Source organism: Kryptolebias marmoratus, linkage group LG15 (genome assembly GCF_001649575.2).
Source record: "Kryptolebias marmoratus isolate JLee-2015 linkage group LG15, ASM164957v2, whole genome shotgun sequence".
NCBI classification, from domain to species: Eukaryota; Metazoa; Chordata; class Actinopteri; order Cyprinodontiformes; family Rivulidae; genus Kryptolebias; species Kryptolebias marmoratus.
In genome coordinates, this window is record NC_051444.1 from 32,911,530 (window position 1) to 32,924,090 (window position 12,561).

Genomic DNA, 12,561 nt, shown 5'->3' on the forward strand with positions numbered 1-12,561 from the left:
TGGAGCACCCTCGTGCTGTTGCAAAGTCTGTAACTTACACGTTATAGTCTCGGGTAATCATCACGAATTTGGTGAATTTTTCGTCTTTGAGGCTTTCACTCCCCAGTTAATTTTCGGTTTCCCTTGGCTTAGGGAACATAATCCCGTGTTAAATTGGGCCGAGAGGCGGGTTGAATCATGGAGCCAGTTTTGCCTGCAACATTGTTTAAAGTCAGTCGTTCCTCAGTTTATGGGGGAAACTGTTTCCACCGAGGAGGTGGATTTATCTACTGTTCACCCTTGTTACCACGACTTAGCTCCCGTTTTCAGTAAACAGAAAGCTCTATCGCTGCCTCCTCACCATCCGTACAATTGCTCCAATGATCTCCTAGCCGGTGCCCCGCTCCCTTCGAGCCGCCTCTTCAATATTTCAGGGTGAGGGAGAGGGAGGCCATGAAGAATTATATCAAAGAATCGTTATCTTCTGGTATAATCCGTCCCTCCACTTCTCCCCTAGGTGCAGGATTCTTTTTTGTGGGTAAAAAAGACTAGACCCTCAGACCCTGCATCGATTATCGGGGCCTGAATCAGCTCACCATTAAGAACAGATACCCATTACCTCTCATTGATTCAGTTCACACACAGTTACATTCAGCCACCATCTTCTCCAAACTAGACTTACGCAACGCGTACCATCTGGTTAGGATTAAGGAGGGGGACGAGTGGAAGACCGCCTTTAAAACACCTTTGTGCCACTTCGAGTACCTGGTCGTGCCTTTCGGGTTGACCAACGCTCCTGCCGTCTTCCAGGCACTCATTAATGACGTTTTGCAAGACTTTCTGAACAATTTTGTGTCTTTTTAGACGACATCTTAATCTACTCAAGTGACCAGCAACAGCATAAGACTCACGTGCATTCCGTCCTCCAGAGGTTATTAGAGAACCAGCTATTTGTGAAGGCCGAGAAATGCGAATTTCATGTACAATCTGTCTCGTTCCTTGGTTAAATATTTGAAAAGGGGTGTTATCGTTCCGACCCTGAAAAAATTCATGCAGTGACAGACTGGGCTGTGCCCAGTAACCGCAAGGACCTACAACGGTTCTTGGGTTTCGCCAATTTCTACCGGAAATTCATTAAGGGGTACAGCCGAGTCACTGCCCCGCTAACCCGCCTTACCTCCTCTCCCATAACGTTCTCTTGGACCCCTGAGGCCGATGAGGCATTCAAAGACACTATTTACATCCGCACCCATCCTCTCGCACCCTGACCCCACCAAGCAGTTCGTAGTCGAGGTGGATGCCTCCGATACCGGGGTAGGAGCGGTGCTTTCCCAACGTTCTGAGTCAGATGGCAGATTTCACCCCTGTGTCTTCTATTCTCATCGGCTCTCCTCTGCAGAGAGGAATTACGATGTTGGAGATCGAGAATTATTGGCCATGAAACTCGCATTACAGGAATGGCGACATTCGTTGGAGGGTTCGGAACAGCCGTTTCTCATATGGACTGACCATAGGAACCTGCTATACCTCCAGAATGCCAAGCGACTAAACCCACGTCAAGCCCGTTGGTCACTGTTTTTCGCCCGTTTCAATTTTACCGTCACATACAGGCCATGATCCAGAAACACAAAACCAGATGCCCTCTCCAGGCAGTTCATGTCCGGCGAGGTCCCTAAGTCCGAAGAAAACATCATCCCTACCACCTGTTTCCTGGGCAACCTGACCTGGGATATAGAGAACGTCATCTCCCTGGCGCAACAGACTGACCCTGATCCAGGCACAGGCCCCAAAGGTACACTGTACATTCCACAAAGCATCATCAGTAAAGTGTTAGACTGGACTCACAATCACAGGTTTACCTGTCATCCCGGCATTGCTCATATGCTGGCCTTCACCAAGAGACACTTCTGGTGGCCCACCATGAATGCAGACATCAAGGAATTCATCCTGGCTTGTCTTACCTGTGCCCAAAACAAGAGCAGTCACCAACCACCTGCGGGCCTCTTACAACCACTACCCATACCTGCAAGACCCTGGTCACACATCGCTTTCGACTTCGTCACCGGGTTACTACCCTCCGAAGGTAACACAGTCATCCTTACCATTGTCGACAGGTTCTCTAAAGCAGCACATTTCAAACCCCTGGTCAAGCTTCCCTCGGCCTTTGAGACAGCCCAGCTACTAGTGAGTCACGTGTTTCGCTACCATGGCATTCTCCAGGACGTAGCCTCCGATCGGGCTCCACAGTTTTCATCCCAAGTGTGGAAGGCGTTCTGCAACGCACTAGGCGCCAAGGTTAGCCTCTCGTCTGGTTACCATCCCCAGTCAAACGGCCAATCCGAGAGATGTAACCAAGAGTTGGAGTCTACACTAAGGTGCGTAATCAACAATAACCCAGCCACCTGGTCCAAGCATCTCCTGTGGGTAGAATATGCCCACAATAATCACACATCCTCCGCTACCGGCTACTCTCCTTTTGAGGTCTACCTAGGGTATAACCCACCTCTTTTCCCCAGACAAGAGACTGACAACCTGGTTCCGTCTGTACAAGCCCACTTACAGAGGTGCCGGCATATCTGGAGACAGACCGAGAGGGCATTACTCCGAACCGCCCGGCAGAACCAGAGGTTCGCCAACCGACACCGTTCAACCGCACCCGCTTACCAGGTGGAACAAAGGGTCTGGCTATCCACCCATGACATGAATTTAAAAGACACTCCCAAGAAACTCGCACCCAGGTTTATCGGTCCTTATCCTATAGACCATATCATCAACCCATCTGCCGTCAGACTCTGCCTTCCTGCATCCCTCAGAATCCACCCAACCTTCCACGTCTCGCAGATAAAGCCGGTTATTGAGAGTCCTTTCATCGCTGGTGCATTGTTTGCCTTCTGGTAAACTTCCTGGCTCAGACTGAATCATTCTCCTGAAAAATTTGTTGACTGTGTTATTGTGTGCAGACTTACCTCTGGATGCTGAAACTTACCTTAATCTCCTCCTCTCACCAAGCTGGATGCACGACACAAACCTGATCACGGGGAACCAACTTACCTGCTGCTGTCATCTACCAAGGCCCGCGGAACTGGAAATTGACACGTCACCACCATCTGGGAAACCTGGGATTACACTCACAAACGGACCTGCTACCTGGAGGACTGGACTCTCGAACCGCACCTGTAGATACTCACCTGCCCCCCGGAAGCTGGGCCAGGAGTCGGCTACCCACACTGACTGTAAGCTAACCAGCTTTAGCATTATGACTGTCACCTGTCATCAACCCCTAAGGAGGTGCTGAAGTAGACAAAAAAATTTCCAACATTAACACAGAAGCTTCTGTCACTCAAGTATGAACAAAACCAATCTAACACTGCAACTGTAATTCCAACCCAGTATTCTGAATGAGATAAAAAAAAATACTGTGGTCAGCAGTATCAAAAATTGCAGTAAGATTTAAGGGTACAAGGATCTCAAAGCAGCCAAAGTAATTTGCTAAGAGAATATAATTGCAAATCCTTAACAAAGCTGTTTCACTGCTGTGTAAATGTTTAAAATCAAAACAGTCAAAAATGTAATCCTCTCCAAAATTTTAGAGAGACAAGACAAGGACGTTTTGAGATTTGTCCAAAATTTTGATAGATTGAAGGGTTAAGTCCAGATTTTTTTAGTCAATAGATTTACTGATGCATGTTTAAAACGTTGGGGACCACTATGAAAGCAATACTGCTATTTATAATAGAATGAACAAACATGCCTGTCTGTCCTTATAAAAGAGATCTGTTCAATCACATATCTCTTTTACAAGGGAGTACTGGGCCTAAAGGCAGTCTAAACATGTTTTTAAGTATAGGAGGAAACTGGAGTAACCAGAAAGAACCCACACAAACACAAGGAAAACATTAAAACTACACAGAGAAAGACACCAGTCCCAACCCAGGTTTGAACCTTGCTGCTGTGAGGCAACAGTGCTAACCAAGATGTTGTGCTGCTGAAAAGATGCCATTTGATCACTGTCTTGCTAAAATATGCAAGATGTTTTCTGAAAAAGAAATCTTGATGGGAACATATGTTGTTCTATATCATGTATATGCTTTTCTACATCGACAGTGCCTTTCCAGATGTGTAAGCTGCAGTATTTTTTTCTATATTAGTGAACCTCTGCCCTTCTTTATTTTTAAAAGATTCAGCCAGTCCTCTTATAGACCTGTTGCAATAAGTTTCAAAATACTCCTTTATAATTGTTTCTTATTTGTACCACTTACTTTACAGCCTTATGTTGCCCCTGTCCCCACTTTTTTCAGATTGGCTGCTGTCATCAAATTGAAACTTATAAATTCTTTTCACAAAAATGTTACCAGTTTTTAGTTTTAACCTTTATTTGCTTACTATATTTCATTGTGAATAAAATATGGGTTTATGAGATTTGCAAATTATTGCATTCTGTTGTTTTTTTTTTCATTTTATTTATATTTTACACCATGTCATAACTTTTTTGGAATCAAAGTTGGAATAGAAGAAACTTGAGACATCTTTGAAATTCAGATAGTAACTGCATTGGCACCCTTCAACATTTCTTCAGATTTGTTTAGTTATAATTTTCTTTTTTTATAGCCAGGATGGATGACAGCATTTCTGGATGGTCTTCATATATGATCTCTCCTTTGCATGATAGAGATTTAATGTGCATTTGTGAATGGCACTGTAAATTTTGTTTACAAGCAGTGATTTGTTCATGAACCCATGCAGTGATGTTCTGTCACGTTTCAGGCACAGAAGGAGACAGGGAATGAGCAACCAGTTCAGAACAAGTGAAGCCTTTATTGGGCACAGCAAAGTTCATATCAAACAGCCCAGGGTCAGTTCCACATGGGGTCAGCAGAGTATTCTGGGTCAGACAGTTAGGGGTTCAGGGCCAGGAGGAACAGATCCAAGAGACAGCAATCCAGTAATCAGGGTCACACAAGCGACAGATCCAAAACCAGGGAATCCAAATCCAAGGAGGGGAGGAATCGATCATGATGGGACCGGCTGGGGGAAAGGGTGAAACTGGTTGGAAAGGAGAACAGACAGGTTAGCAGCAGAGCAAAATCACACAAGCGCTTACTGGGGTCTTGAAGGTGTTACCACATAGGGTTTTACAACAATCTGACACTGTGCAGATGCAAAACCTGCCCTTATATAGCAGCAGCTGGTGATTGAGGCAGTGATGGACAGGTGTAAGTAATGTCCAAAACAGAAAGAAACTTGTTTTTAATGCAGTGTTGCCTGAGGGCCCAAAGATCACAGGCTGGATGCCTGTGATTGACTTCCAGCTTCCAGCCTTGTCCTTTCAGCCCAAAGATTTATCAAGATTCTTGAAATTTGCTGATGATATTTATGAACATGTATGTTGAGTGAACACTAGTGCAATGGGCTATCACTGCTCTCTGGTTAAGTGTGAATTAATTTAACCTTCTTGTCAGGAATAATGTGGATTATTAAGATGATTGCATGTATTTTGCTCTACTGGACTTACCTGTCACTTATATTTAATCTACTGTCAGAAGCCTTTATTATCTACACTATATTGTCAAAAGTATTCCCTCCCCTATCTTAATCATTAATTTCAGGTGTTCCAATCACTTCCATGGCCACAGGTATATAAAATGAAGCACTTAGGCATGCAGACTGCTTTAACAAACATTTGTGAAAGAATGGGTCGCTGTCAGGAGCTCAGTGAATTCCAGCATGGTACAGAGATAGGATGCCACCTTTGCAATATATCCATTTATGAAATTTCCTTGCTACTAAATATTCCTCTGTTAATGGCATTATAACAAAGTGGAAGCGATTGGGAATAACAGCAACTCGGCCATGAAGTGGTAGGCCACGTAAAATCATGCCGAGGCACATAGTGCATAGAGATTGGTAATGTTCTGCAGAGTCAATAGCTACATAGCTCCAAACTAATGTGGCCTTCAGATAAGCTCAAGAACAGTGGATAGAGAGCTTTGTATAATGGGTTTCCATGGCTGAGCAGCTGCATCCAAGTGTCATACATTACCAAGGGCAATGCAAAGTGTTGGCTGCAGTATTGTAAAGCTCGCTACTACTGAACTCCAGAGTAGCAGAGATGTGTTCTCTGGAGTGTTGAATCATTAACACAAAAATGTACATAAACACACTCCTAAAGCTTGTGAAAAACCTTCCCAGAAGAGTTGAAGCTGTTATAGCTGCAAAGGGTGGGCCAACATCATAATAAACCGGGATGTCATTTAAGTTCATGTGTGAGAAGAGACATGAGCATATCTATCTATCTATCTATCTATCTATCTATCTATCTATCTATCTATCTATCTATCTATCTATCTATCTATCTATCTATCTATCTATCTATCTATCTATCTATCTATCTATCTATCTATCTATCTATCTATCTATCTATCTATCTATCTATCTATCTATCTATCTACATATGTGTGCAGATAGAAAAGTAGTTTTGTTGTAAATTTTTGAGACAGAAGTCCCCTTTCTTCCTGCAGTCTCTCTTTTCTGCTTCATCATGTCAGCACCTGAGTGGATTAACTTTCTTTTGGACTGAGACAGATTTAAATTTGTGGATTAAAAGTAATCCTCATTAATTCAAGATTAGTGAGAGATCTTCATGGGGGAGTTCTTTTTTTAATTATCAGTTTTAACAAGTATTGATTTTACACAATAGATTTGGTAAAGGTATTTTATTCTTCACTGTTCTCCACTGATATCTAGAGATCTATTTGTGAGAGATCCAAAAAGTTAAAAAAATCTAATGTTTATCTTATTTTAAAAAATCTGTGTTAAACCTACAGTTACAGAATGCCTTTTTGTATCTTTAAATTGTTTTTCAATAATAATAAATAATAATAATAATAAACAACTTATACCATTCATGGGTGATGTAACTGCAGCTTTGTTCAGAGACGTTTTGTCATGGGATAAATCAGTCTTACATAATCAAATCTGCAGAGTGAAATACGAGGGCAGAGTGTGTCTGAAAGAGAGAGACAACTAAAGAAAATATCTTGTAACCAACTAAAAACATCTGCAGTGTGTAAACCAGTATTTCACTGGGCTGCAACTAGTTGATGAACAGCATTTGTGCTTTTTAATGCAGTGAGTGAGTCTCCAGAATGTCTTGGTTCTGTCTTGTGTTTCTGTGTGATCAGTTTTCTCATGTGTTTCCTGTGCCACTATTCACCTGAACTCAGCTGAGCAGTTTTCCAGTCAGCCTGCCGCACTCATCTGTACATGTTCCAAGTTGGTAATTACTCACCTGTTTCCACTTCCTTGTCACCCCAGCATTTATATTCAGTTTTCTTTTGTTATATCTCTGCTGGTTCATTATCTCTGCTCTCTGTTATCTTTACTCATGCTCCAGTCACTTCCTGCCCCTTGGATTCCCCCTCCTTGTGTTCCTCTGTGTAAGTTTTCTGTTTTAAAGGGGACCTATTATGCAAAATTCACTTTTCGCATATAAGTAAATGTTTTCTGGTGTCTGCAAAACGACCTATTTCAAGAACCTCGGAATTGTTGTGTCACAATCCCTGTTACCTAGCAACCCAAGTGGAGCTCCACCCACTTCATTACATAAAGATCATCATGTTAATTGTGTGCTTTTACCACTGAAAAATGTCTGCTGGAAAAAGAAATGTTTTGTTGGCGGCTGCAATATAGAACGTGTCCATGCATGTTCTCCCATTCACTGAGAACAGAGCTGCATGGCTTCATTTTATTTTTGATGGCAATGTCCCTGTGATATTGCCAAAGAAAGTTGTAGTTTGAACAGCTCACCTGTCCCAGTAACACATCTCTGTTAAAGTCAGAGCACGTTTGTCTAAACTAACATTAGAATTATGTTAATAAAAGAGACGAAAAGTTGGGGGAAAAAAAACAAACAAACTTTACCTGGCGGCTATCAGGAAACTTTTTGGGTTCTGATTGCCGGTGTCCGACTCGACAAATGTTGTTTCAGAACCACTAAAGGCCCCTGTCCCAAAGTCAGAATCCTCAGAGTTTGAATTATTAACAATATAAATGTGCGTCAGATCTGCAGCATTTAATCCTTCAGTGAGTTTTTATGTTTTGCGATGGAAAACTGAGTTGAGAGGGTGTGTCCAACAGCAGCTTATTTGCATAAAAGTGACAGAGCCCTAAAACTTCTCATTCTGAAATGAGCTCAAAACAAGCAGAACTGATCAGGTGAAATCGCAAGCATAATAGGTCCCCTTTAAGTTTTGCTGCTGCATCAGCGACATATTTAAGGCGTAATGCATCTTGCAACATTGCATGAGATCACACATAAGGTGATTTGGAAAGTTTGACCAAAACCACTAATGTATAACTAAGTCCCTTTTCATAATAAGATGGTATTAGTTTAAAGCTCCATCATGAAAGGTAGTGGTCGATATGCATTCCTTAAAGTAATGCTAGGCCTTCAATTATTTAATGTATTTTTAGGAACTTCAATCAATTATTCATTGATTTCTTTCTGTTTGCTGACATCTGAAGTTGTAAATGTCCTCAAAGTGACTGACATCCAGCTGTTTTTATGTACATACATTTAAAATTGACAATCCAACTCCTTATTAAAGTACATCTGTGAATACCATTGTGCACATGTCAAAATAAATATCAGTGAATACTGTCAGATTTGGAGTTAAAGGTTTGCACTATTATGCTTTAATACCCTCTAGTGGAGCAAACATGAAGTTCTATATCAATTGAGTTTTATTTCACAGGAACACAAAAGCTTCATTTTTACATACAACAATTGGCATTTTAACAGTTCATTTAATTATATAGACTTAAATTGACAGGTAGAAAAAAATTATAACAAAATAAAACTTGGTTTATTTCCTTCAGATACATACATATATATATATATATATATATATATATATATATATATATATATATATATATATATTTTTTTTTTTTTTTTTTTTCCTGAGACACTTTAATAAGTTGCTTTTCAAACAAACACAGAGAATTGTGTCTGGACGGGGCTGTTTGTTGTTCTTCTGTGTCCTGCAGCTAAAAGAGACAAAATATATGTGTGAGATAATCATGTTAATTCAATCATCTATCAGTTTTTTAAAAACTGGATTGTTTGTTTGATTCCACTGCTTTTAAAGCTGAACTGAAAGGTTCAACATCAGTTGAAAGAAAATCATAAAATGTGCTTTTTGTAAAACTTTTGAAAAAAAAAGAAATTATGCTTTTTTTTAACACCGAACATTGAAGAAACCACTTGGTTATTTTTGGCTTTTTCCGTGACCACCCCTGTTGTGTGACAGAGCCACTGAGGTTCACAGCATTCAGCAGTTCATCAGTGAGTGGATAAATATTGGTACAACATGGTTCAGTTCGTTGGAAATAATTGTTCACTCTGGCCAGAACATACCACTGGAGTTTCATTTTTTAGCTTCCCAAAAGATAAAAACCTTCCTCAGATTTGGAACCATAAGCTCTGATGTGGGAATTACTATCAGAACTCGGGTTCCAACCATTTCAAAGGGGAGTACCGCTCCCACCTTGTTAATATGGTGGACTGGCTTTATGCCAAAAAAAATAGAACCTTTTGCCAACTATTTTAATAAAAAAGGCAAATGGAGAGGAGTACATTACCACAGTGAAAGAGAAGAGAAACAGGAAGTTTGTCTTCAAACATCACTTGAACATGTGCTGTCATTAAAGGGTATGAGCTGCTTACAGGCTGACAGCCTGAGCAGTTTGTGATTCAGAGCAGTTTGTTTTTGATGAAAAAATATAGATAATCCATGTGTGATTAAACAAGTGTCATAGTCTGAAACTGCTGTTGATAAGTTTACTCTGGTGTGACAGTTCATAAATGCTACTCTCAAGCACGGTCACATTATTTACGAGTTAGTATCTAGTTAGCATTGAGTTAGCATCGGGTTAGCTTTGAGTTAGCAACGTTAGCGCTCTCCTGCCATCTTTATTGATTTTTAATTTTGTGTGCTGATGTCATGACAATGATCTGTTGGTAATCAGTTTTCCCTGTTCCACATTCCCAACTCATTATATGTGTTGTTTTGTCGGCTGCGACTGTACTGGTAATCATCAGGATCTGAATCTGAAGAGTTTTCATCTGATACTCGAGATCCAGCTGTCGGTTCAGGTTCATACTGGTATGGTTGTATATCTATTATTCCTGTGAAGTCTTCCAGCATTTCTTTGTGTTCAAAAAGGCTACTTGTTCCATTTCCACTAGTAAACAACAGGACAGTAGCAGCGTTCTTGGCTGGCCGGGGCACAGCACACCTCAAATCACTCACTTTGGAAATTATTGCCTAAGAAGCTAAAAACAGCTTTAAGTCAGAAAAATGGGTCCCGGGAATGTTGTGTGGATGTGTTTGACTAAAAAACATTCATGAAATGTAAACTTTTTAAAGATTTGATTTCAGCTTTAAAGTTTGTAGGAAAGATTCAATAAATTTCTGATATTTCAGTAAAGCATAAAGAATTAGTTAAAAAAAACATATTGCAATTTTGTCATTGAATAAGAACTACAGTAGGATAGCAGGAAATAAGTGTTTTAAACTAACCTGCTGATGCAACTGTGTCTACTTCCTGATGGAAGACTTGCTAAGATAAACTCGATTAGCAGCCAATGACTTCTTTGGGTCAGGGCGCAGAGGGACACCAGCCTGCTGGATGAACTCCTGCAGGTTACACTGTCTTAGCTCCTTATTCAGCTCTTCAATTGTCTCCAATCTGTCCTGAAGGACACAGCACAGATTACAAGTTACCAGGTAGGTTTGTCCATATTGTTTATCCACAAATTCACTTCTCTTAGCCATCTGTGTCCACTGTTGTCAAAATTTATTAAAAGCCAACAAATAAAACATGAGACATATGACACATATTTTGACCAAGTTCATATACTGTTTATCTTTCAGTTGCTAATACTTCATTAAAAAATAAAACTAAGACATAAACTAACAGATAAACAATTCTACTGATTGAAAATCTTAAATCTCTTTAGTTTTCAGTAACAGTTACTACTAGTGACAATAAATCTTTATTTACCTTAGGCAAGTCCCATTAAGATCACAGATCTCTTGTTAAAGGGAGGCCTGGGCCTGAAGGCAGTCTAACACACATATTTTTAGAATGTGGGAGGAACCACAGTTAACCTGTGTAAACCCACGCAAACACAAGGAGAACATGCTAACTCCACACAGAAAGACCCCAGATCAACCAGGGGCTTGAACCCAGGACCTTCTTGCTGTGAGGCAATGGTGCTAACCACTAAGCCATCATAAACCATAAAAGTTGCAGGTCATATGTTTTGGGTTCTGTGGAGAAAATATGATTAGTTAATATTTTATTTTATGATTTTAAGCTCTGACTTCAGTTTAGCTAAATAGAGTTTATCTTGTGACCGGAACGATGAGCTAGCCTGAATGTAGGCATGACCAAAGTAGATTGCTGCCATCTTATAAAAGCTCAGTTCTCTAAAAAGCCACGCTGTATTTTTTGAATCGGAGTGTTCACATTGACGGTGTGTAATTCCCACCTACTCCCCTGCACACAGTCATAAACTTCCTTTTAAGCATGAACCTAATCTAAACACATTAGAAAAAATAAAATTTGAATAATACAAGGTAAAGACTATGTGACTAAACATGACTCAACACTGGAAAAATAAAGACTTTACCCAGGAGCAACAATGGGACATAAAACTTGTACTGGGATCATCATGTGGGGACGCTGTACACTTCCAGGTTCCCATATGGTGTACAGTATTTCCTTACATGTCAACTGTTTTAAGTGTTAATTTAACTCTCTGTTTAGAGATGCTTGTTGTCCTGCAGCCAATAGGGGTGCTGCAGCACCCTCCACACCCTTACTTCCACAGGCCTTGTTCATGTAAATGCAGTTTTATAATTTTTTATGCCAAACTTACACAATTATTTACATGGAATTCTATGGATATTTATAAACACAAAGGACAGCAGTAGCTAGCTATAGCACCTTTAGTGCAGCCTGGAGCACTTCCAACAGTAATATTAACAGACTTTCCTTACAATTCTTTCAAACACTGTTATTTAAACCTTTACACTCCTGTCAATTTTACATTATATGATTATGCCAGGTGGCACAGTGGCGTAGTGGTTAGAGCTGTTGCCTCCCAGCAAGAAGGTTGCAGGATCGCTTCCTGACCTGGGGCCTTTCTGGGTGGAGTTTGCATGTTCTCCCCGTGCACACGTGGGTTAGAAATATGATATTATAATATTCTTGCAAGAAGTGCCCCAGGCTGCACCAAAAGTGCTCTTTTGCTTGTAAATCATTACAGATTTTGATGTACATAACAGTTTACTGGGAAATTAACAGTGGTCTGAAAGGTTTATAACATAGCGTTTGCATAAACCACAATGGAACTTTGAAGATCAGAATTAAGATGGCAGCAATCCACTTTGGCCTTGGCCCTATTTGGACTAGCCATTAGCTTGTCATTCCTGTTAGAAATAAACTCTAATTCTCCAAACAGCAATTGTTAAACTAAAGGTTTAACAATTTAACAGGTTTAACACTGCCCCA

General features: G+C 40.5%; 1 protein-coding gene across 7 annotated transcripts in view; it reads right to left on the reverse strand.

Moving 5' to 3' along the window:
- Window positions 1-4,714: 4,714 nt before the first annotated feature.
- The window catches only part of LOC108243981 (ras association domain-containing protein 7-like), a 16,380-nt gene continuing 8,533 nt past the window's right edge, over window positions 4,715-12,561 (reverse strand). For 6 of the 7 annotated variants that reach the window (XM_025008969.2, XM_017429787.3, XM_017429788.3 and 3 more), the window contains 2 exons: window positions 10,563-10,736; window positions 8,967-9,027 (listed from right to left, as the gene is read on the reverse strand). In XM_025008969.2, the coding sequence (XP_024864737.1) occupies window positions 10,581-10,736 (156 nt within the window). In that variant the 3' untranslated portion in view covers window positions 8,967-9,027; window positions 10,563-10,580. Of the gene's footprint in view, window positions 5,023-8,966; window positions 9,028-10,562; window positions 10,737-12,561 lie in introns of those variants that run through there. The other variant, XM_037979897.1, reaches the window with a different exon arrangement.